This window comes from Ictalurus punctatus, chromosome 8 (genome assembly GCF_001660625.3).
Source record: "Ictalurus punctatus breed USDA103 chromosome 8, Coco_2.0, whole genome shotgun sequence".
In the NCBI taxonomy this organism is placed as follows: domain Eukaryota; kingdom Metazoa; phylum Chordata; class Actinopteri; order Siluriformes; family Ictaluridae; genus Ictalurus; species Ictalurus punctatus.
This window is the reverse complement of record NC_030423.2, coordinates 25,197,210-25,206,402: the sequence shown is the minus strand read 5'-3', so window position 1 is coordinate 25,206,402 and position 9,193 is coordinate 25,197,210. Positions and strand designations below refer to the sequence as shown.

Sequence of the window (9,193 nt, the reverse complement as noted above, 5' to 3'; positions counted from 1 at the left end):
TCTCTTTTCTTTCGGTAGCAGAAAGGAGAGCCACGGACAAAAGCTTTTATTAAATATGCTAAGAAAGTTTCACATGTTAAATTGTGCGCTCTAACCACACACTCACGCAAATATAACTTTACAACATAGAGTGACACACCTTTTCCTGACTCCGACTTATCCCGGGCTTATAGTCTGTAGTGCAGCGAGCAACCGGGAGTGGGAAAGTTCAGCACCTGATTTCAAGTCCAACATTTTTAGAGTTATTTTTAATTATTATTATTTATTTTTTTTTACAAATGCAACATTCGGTACAGGAGTTATTGTCTTGGCACTGAAATGATTGATTCATATAGATCTACAGTATCTTTCCTTTCAAAAACACCTTCCACTTTAATAGGAACACCTGTCCTCCTGCTTATTCATGCAGTTATTCAATCAGCCAATCATGTGGCAGCAGCACAATGCATACAATCATGCAGATACAAAAAAAAAAAAAATCAGAATGGGGGACAGGGTGGGTTGACTTTGGCCTTGGCAGTGTGACTCTGACCTTGGCAGACGAGTTGGTTTGTGCATTTCAGAAACTGCTGATCTCCTGGGATTTTCAAACACGTCAGTTTCTACACCGAACGGTGCGGAAAACCACCATCGCCTTGCCGACGAGCAAGGTCAGAGGAGAACGGCCCGACCGGTTCGAGCTATTTAACCGGACTCAAATAACCACTCTTTACAACCGTGCTGAGCAGAAAAGCGTCTCAGAAAGCACACCACTTCAAACCCCGCGACAGACGGGCTACAAAAGAACAACAGAAGACCACATCGGGTTCAACTCCGGTCGACCGTGAACAGGAATCTGAGGCTCGCGCCAACAAAAAAATCAGTGTCGGTGTCGCTGAATTCTTTTCAGAAGCAGAGAGCTGAAGATCTCGACGATGATCACGAACATGTGACTGGTGAATTAGCGTGTCGTCAAATATACCTGTCGTGTACTGATATATATATATATATATATATATATATATATATATATATATATATATATATATATACATACAAATGCAGACCAGGGGCTCTGTAAAATTGTAGATAGTTTGGCTTTACGTATCCATAGAATCTAGATTTTTTTCATTCATTCCTTTTTTCATTCATTCATTCATTCATCTTCAGTAAGGTTAGGATATAAGTGGAGCCTAAGGTGATGGAGACTGGGAAAGACTGGTCACAACACAGGAATACACCACGGATTAGGGAACGGTTTCTGGACCTGTGCTCCAAATATCTATACGGATTTAAACCTGAAGGTTGCTTTCAATTGGATTTTTCTTTTTCAAATGTTATTGACGTATTTTAAAATGAATGAACCCTACTAATATGTCCATGGAAATATGGGAAAACTCTGAAAAAAAAAAAAAAACCCTAGCGTTATATAAATGCCAGCACTGTCAGCACACAGCAAAATCCCCAGTGTGATTGATAATGAACACCTACAGTGTTGAATTAACGCTTTCAGTGTTGGACATTTTATGTCCAGTTGGACGTGAATAAACACTTTATTCAACACTGTGGATTTTACTGTACATAGTGTGTGGCTCTTCCTGACAGTTCCTCAATTTCACACTATCTCCTATTCTTTCCTATCCCTGTTCGAATGATTTAAACTTGTAGTGTAATTTAAACCAGCGCCACTCTGACCAGGCAGTTACTGAGGATCGTCATCACATGTTCAAATTGTAATGAAGTCCTCATTAGCCTTCCTCACGTTTTTTTTTTTTTTTTTTTTTTTTTTGATCCCAGTCTTGACGCACACCTCAACTCTCATCCAGACTGTGAACCTTTTCACGAAACACGAAAAACAAACAGTGTGAATCTTATTAGTATCAGTGTAATACAAACAACGCATTCGTATTAGGTTACAATCCTCCAAGCACCATGAGATTCACACCTAGGGGCAATTTATCTTAGCCAATCCATCTACCGGCATGTTTTTCTTTAGGAGGCGTGAAGAAAATGGAGAACCTGGAGCAAATCCATGCAGACACGAGGAGCTCAGGGAACTCGACACAGTAACCTTAGCTCGAACCGTGGAGCTTCACGCTACCACGCTACACCGCCGTGCCACCCGTCTGGAGTTCTTGATAAAGGGTAAAAAGTGTCGAATAGTACATTTGCGCTCAGGTTATACACGATTTATTACTTCAAATAGGATCATACTGTGACGTGTACACTAAAACAACTTTCGCACGATTTTAACCAAGAACTTTTCGTCCGGACGTGCGCTCTTATTAATAGAGCCACGCCGCATCTGTGTACTCGTTTTCCATCCCTGTTTTGATTCGCGCTTTTCACTGCGTTTATCTCATGTCTAATTCATCATATACAGCTGGAGAAGGAACACAGAGCAGCGCTGATCCTTCGCCAATATACAGCATGTCTCACACAGGGAGCTCTAATTGTGATTGATGTTTCGATTTTCGGCGCTGACGAAACCAAGCGAAAGGGAATTAGGTGGCTGAGCCTGATCTAAACACTATCATATTGAGGCGAGCTTTTTTTCTCAGAGACATCCCCTCTGAAGTGGATCTCTGAAACCCATTGAGAAATGACGCTTTTTATTAGAGGGGATTTGCGTGTGTGTGTGTGTGTGTGTGTGTGTGTGTGTGTGTGTGTGTGTGTGTGGAAGAGAAAAAGAGTGTGTACGAGCCAACAGCTGGCAGCAATGATATGATGAGAAATGTGCAGATCAATACATCCTGCTCTTCTCTCAGTCACACACACACACACACACACACACACACACACACACATCCGTACGCAGCAGGATACACTTCTCTGATTTGTTGTTGTACTTCACACCCGAGCTTTAGGGAATGCACCGTATCATAAAACATGATATACTTCATAGCGCATCAATAAAATGTTATATGAGCCAAATAACTGATCAGGTCCATACACAAAGAGCTTAGTGTTTGTGTGTGTGTGTGTGTGTGTGTGTGTGTGTGTGTATGTGGAAGAGTGTGTCTGTAGGGGAGAGTTAAGGGTCAGGGTCCATGTTGTGTGTCTGTGTACAGTTAAAGTGGAGATTTATGTGCAGCCTGCACTCAATCAAATGTGCATTCCTTCACTAACTCAACGCACACACACACACACACACACACACACACACACACACACACACACACACACCGATATGTAGACCGTGAACATGGAGTACACACTCATGTATTGTGTATTAGCATCAGTCACATGTACTAGCCATCATGTAAAGATCCATCTCCCTCTACACACACACACACACACACACACACACACACACACACACACACACACACACACACACACACACACTGGCACAATGTCTCCCTGTGGATGCTTGGAAGCGGTTTGAAATTCAAATTGATCACATTTGGCCTGAAACGTTGTCAACTCCGCCAAAGAACATCAAAACAAAAGGAGAACTAAAACAAAAAAAAGAGAAAAGAATAAAAACCTGGATTTACAACAATCCCCTCAAACCCGTTCCCCTCTCGTTCCTCTCCTCCATCCCTCTCTTCCTGACTGTTTTTCCTTCAGATCCTCCAAAAAAAAAAAAAAACCCATCTCTCTCTTTCTCTCTGCACCGCTTCACTCTCGTAAGTCCTCTCTTTTACCTCTCTAATTACCTTTCTCTTCCTTTTTTTAATTATCTGCCCCTCTTGCCCCTTATCCCTCCCTCCCCCTCCACCCCTCCATTTTTCCATCTTCCAGCCTCAGGTTTCTGTTAACTCCTGACACGGCCCTCTCATCAAAAATAAACAGCGAACGAGTGGCAGGGAGCGGTCTACTTATCCGAACTTCCCGTTCTTCACGGAAAAGTGTGGAGAAGGGAAACGTACAAGAGATAGACAGAGAAAGAGAGGGAAGGAGAGAGGGAAGGAGAGAGGGAGTCGGTAAAGCGAGGGGGCCATGTTAATTTGGGAAAAATGTAAACAGCATGTGTAACTGTTCAAACCGTGACCAACTCATTTTATATCATTCCCCTGTGCACTTCTCTCTCTCTCTCTCTCTCTCTCTCTCTCTCTCACTCACTCTTTTCCTAACTCACTCTCTACTTTTCTCTCTCTCTCTCTCTCTCTCTCTCTCTCTCTCTCTCGGAGGGAATCTGGGCTGCATTAACCCTCACTCTCCATCCCCCTCTCAATCACTCCATCTCTCTATCTCATCCTTTCAAGCTGAAGCTTCTACACTCCTCTACAGTCCCTCTCTTCCTCTCTTCTTCCATGTTCCTTCTTCCACGTTACCCTCCATCTTTTTTTCCGCCCCCCCCAAATCATCTGCAAACTTTTTTTCGTGTGGGTAAAAATGCAAATGTGTGGACGGCACTGACACGCTAATAACAGCGCTGTCTTTTTTTTTTTTTTTTTTACACCGTCCATATGCATGAGTCTGAGTGTCTGAGTGTGTCCGGTGATCGGCGGTTGTGGTTGTGTGATCGCCATGATGGATTAAGTGTGCAAAGCTGGCGTCTGTGTGTGTGCGTGTGTGCGTGTGTGCATGTGTGTGTGTGTGTGTGTGTGTGAAGGGGACGGAAATTAAAAAAACCCACAGAAGATAAACTGGAAGAGGAGGAAGAGAGTGAACAGGAGGAAGTGTGTGTTTGTGTGTGTGTGTGTGTGTGTGTGTGGTGTGTGTGTGTGTGTGTGTGTGTGTGTGGGTGGTGTGAGCATGACACGCTGTTCTGCTGCTTTCTTTTAGTGTAAATCGCATCATTTCGTCACACACTCATCCTCCTTTTCACAGACATGGTTCCCTGTAGACAGGTGGTATGTGTGGGTCTGTGTGTACCCTAAGCGTGTGTGTGTGTGTGTGTCTGTGTGTGTGAGAGAGAAAGTGTGTGTGTGTGAGTGCTCAAAGCTTGACTAACATGAATCATGTACTTTCTCATATTAGTGTCAGTTAACAAGGATGACCCTTGACCTATGAACTCCATCCCTCCCTCTTTGTGTTTCGTTGCATGTGTGTGTGTGTGTGTGTGTCCTACTCTATATATGTCCTCACTTTATTCAGTTTTAGCTTTACTGAGAAGCAAAAGGATCCTGCAGTGATAGAAAAGCATAAAAACGCTGATGTTTAGGACAATTCATGCGATTTGTTGAGGGACAAAAATGCATTCTTACAGGTTTAAGTTGCCATTAAAAAAAAAACCTAACAACAAGTAACTACAAGAAACAAAAACGAACACCATCGGCAACAAAATCCTTGAGTTTTTGTTACTGAAATGTAAAATTTTAGCTTTAGAGCTTCTGAGATTTAATACACTCTTTATTTCTGTACAGTGACACACACTTGTAGAGAAAGAAAAAAAAACCCCATACAGCAATAACACACTGTCCGGTGTGTGTTGCGTGCCGTACAAACCTGTGTAATGATGTCAGTCTTACGTGTAAATCACCAAAAATAACAGCAAAAGATTGCGTTACCAGTTACTAGATATAAACCAACAACTCAGTGTACAATGCTGCTTTTAAATATTTGTTCAAATCCCTTCCTTCCCAATCTTCCCTAATCTAAATGTGTATACAATCCTATTTCCTAAACCAATTACGTCATTTACTTCATTTATTTTCACAAGTTAACATCATTTCTACCACTACGCTGACTTTCCAGGGAGTTTTGTAATAGTTTTATTGCCTCGTGTCAAACTTTTAAGGCACATAAGAGCTGAAAAAAAAAAATAAAAAAAAAAAAAAAGAGCACAATGGGAAAATATTAAAGCCACTATTCTTATCAGTCAGCTGCTGGAAGCTACACCAGACCTGAAAGCTTCATATTTTCATGAATAGTTTATACAATAGCTATATTTGGCGTGCACATCCTAAAGCAAAACAACAGAACAAAATAAAACTAAAATGTTTTTTTTGTTTTGTTTTGTTTTTAGAAAAGGAATAAAAATAATAAAGGGAAAGAAAGAAAGAATTTCCTGGGACTGCTGATTTTTTCATGATAGGAGGCAGATCTAAATATTTTCTTTGTTTTGTTTTGGTTTATAGGTTCCTTCAGGGTCTTATTACAATTTCTTAGAATGAAAGAAAAGTTTGGAATACAAATTTATAAATCAATAGTAATAGAAATTCTTGTTTAGAAAAAAAAAACACATTATTTATTTTTTAAATGCAAAAAAAATAAATGCGACTTTTTAAATGTGTTGAACTATAATAATAATAATAATAATAATAATAATAATAATAATAATAATAATAATAACAATAATAATAATAATAATAATAATGTTTTGCATGTGAGAAAATTAAGAAGTCGGTCTCTTACCTTCCCGCCGCATCATTTTCCTAATTTATTATCTGATATGAACTTTATTTCCTTCCTTTCGCCTTGTGTTTGAAAGTTTATGAAACTTTTATGAAACGGATTAGCGCTCTTCTGTTACTCCTCCAGACTGTCGGACACACACACACACACACACACACACACACACACACACACACTCCTCCACGGAGAGACTCTTTTACAACTCCGCGACAGTCTATAAAGAGAGGATGAGCGGCTTTAGTAGAACCGATGCGACTCCGCGTGTCCGCTTTGCGCGTGTCCCTTGTTTGCGCGTGTCCGCTTTGCGCGTGTCCGCTTCAGTCTGACGGACAGGACAGACTCTGAATGAGTGAGTGAAGTAAATGAGTGAGTGAAGTGACGGAGAAGTGAATTTATAGTCAAGTTTCCCCTCCTCCTCTCCTCCTCCCCTCTATCCTTCTCCATTCTATCGGTCTGTCTGTCTCTCTCTCTCTCTCTCTCTCTCTCTCTCTCTCTCTCTCTCTCTCTCTCTCTCTCTCTCTCTCTCTCCTCCACCGTGTCTGTTATCAGAGTCTGATTGAGCGCGGCCACGAGGCTCCAAACCGCAAAGCGCCCAGGGGGATTATTATCAGACATTTAATAGCTGCACACTACACTACACTTCGTCTCGTCATACATGCCACTATTAATAAAATAGCAAATCATTAGAAACTGGACTGGAAATAGATCTGCTTGTAGTGTTGCATATATATATATATATATATATATATATATATATATATATATATATATATATATATATATATATATATGTGTGTGTGTGTGTGTGTGTGTGTGTGTGTGTGTGTGTGTGTGTGTTTTAAAGAGTCATATAGGTAAACTCGACTCTTTCCTTATAAATGACACTTTAGATTCTTTTTTGATGTATCATACTTCTGGTATTACCTGTCTAGTTCTATTCCTTCACCACACCTTTACCTGTCAGTCAGACGGACAGACAGACAGACACACACACACACACGCACATATACACTTATGGATTGTGTGGTTTTGATGTGGCTTTCCTTGGAAAAATATTTTCAGTAGGCCCATGGTGTATCACGTGACTGAATATAATTGATAGGATATAACACTGTCATTGTGATTTCCTTTGCGACATCTTTTCAAAACTTTGTCGCCCTCTGGTGGCTTTGAGTGTTCGCACTGAAGAAGTGCCTCTGACTCAAAGTACAGTACAACCCGGGGATCCCAGTCACGTATCATGGTACTGTACTGAATATTCATTCACTTGCCACTTTATTAAGATTTTTTTTTTTTTTACCTGTACACCCGCTTGCTCAACTTCAGTTCAACTTAACACGAATAGCCACACTTTACAGCCGTGGTGAGCAGAAAAGCATCTCAGTCAAACCGTCGAGTTCCACTTCTGTCAGCTCAGAATAGGAGCTGGGATTACACTGGGCACAGGCTCACTGAAACTTGACAGGTGAAGATTGGGAGAAAAACTTGTCATCTGGTCTTTTTTCCAAACTCCATTGGTCCAGATCACACTTTTGTCCCATTCTGAAATTGACTGAAGCTCTTGACCTGTGTCTGCATCATTTTATTTATTGATATATAGTGTTTATTTACATGTATTTATCAAAATATTCTTCAGGAATCAATGGTGCAATTATATTAGATTTTTAAAAAAAATCTTATGTGACTCCACATTGGACATGTAGTGCACCATGTAGGTGTAGAGACCATTATTTTAAAGTTCAAGCTCAAGTTCATGTTCAAGTAGGCGTTATCAACATTCCTTTCCTTATAGAAGATATAACGTTAAGACTTAAACAGAGTTCCCCTAGAATCACAGTGCTACACAATGTCAGACAAAAGAATAAGCAACATGGTGACAGACAAGGCAAAGCCAAAAATACAACAAATACAGACAATAGAATATTTACTATAAAATGTACAATAAAGAATAGAGAAAAACAAACTACATGAGACACATGAAACACTCTGAAGCCTAACTTTATTACAGTAGCATTATTTATTTATTTATTTATTTATTTATTATAATTCATCAATTGTACATTAATAACAAAGAAGAACATAACACAGACAAGACTACACCAAGAATGTGTGTGTGTGTGTGTGTGTGTGTGTGTGTGTGTGTGTGTGTGTGTGTGTGTGTGTGTGCGCGTGTGTATACAGCTGTAATCAAAATGATTCAACCCCCAGTGCAAATCAGGTTTATTGTCAAAATTTACAGACTTTCAGATGTTTGCAATGAACAAATCAAACAAAAACAATTGAAATAGTTCAACACAACGAATGCTTCAAGTGGTTTCCCCAAATTCAACTGAAAATGCAACTTATAATGATTTCTCCAGTCTCACAGTTATTCAACCTCCTAAATAGAATCCCTCACAACAGCACAAATATGCAGAACAGGTGTTGTCTCAAGCACACCTGATGAACTAATCAAGGGCTTCATTAGTTGCACCAGGTGTGGTTGAGCTGGAACACATGAAACACCTGAACTAGCTAGGGGCAGAAAATGCATGAAATAGCTGAATTGGCTAGGGGTAGAAAGTTTATGAAGTAGCTGAACTGGCTAGGGGCAGAAAATACATAAAATACCTGAACGTGGCAGAAAAAGGAAGCTATCAACGGCTGCAAGCAGATTTCTGAGAAGGCAGATTGTGAAAAACCCTCGAATGATTGCAAAAGGCCTGCAGCAAGACTTGTTGGCAACAGGCACTGAGGTTTCAGTGAGCACAGTAAGGTGTGTACTAAACGCAGAAGGTTTCCATGCCAGGATTCCAAGACGTACACCACTACTGACCCAAAAGCACACGAACATTCGGGTCAAAATCATATAAACAATCCACAGTTTGGGGATTCTGTTCTGTGGAGCGATGAAACAAAACTTTTCAGC

The 9,193-nt window shown here is 40.3% G+C and overlaps 1 protein-coding gene across 1 annotated transcript in view; it reads right to left on the bottom strand.

The window, feature by feature from the left end:
* Positions 1 to 6,675, bottom strand: part of clcf1 (cardiotrophin-like cytokine factor 1) — a 17,879-nt gene extending 11,204 nt beyond the window's left edge. Inside the window, exon 1 of the mRNA XM_047157317.2 lies at positions 6,286 to 6,675. Coding sequence (XP_047013273.1) covers positions 6,286 to 6,301 — 16 coding nt within the window. The 5' untranslated portion in view covers positions 6,302 to 6,675. The remainder of the gene's footprint in view (positions 1 to 6,285) is intronic.
* Between the last annotated feature and the right edge of the window lie 2,518 nt (positions 6,676 to 9,193).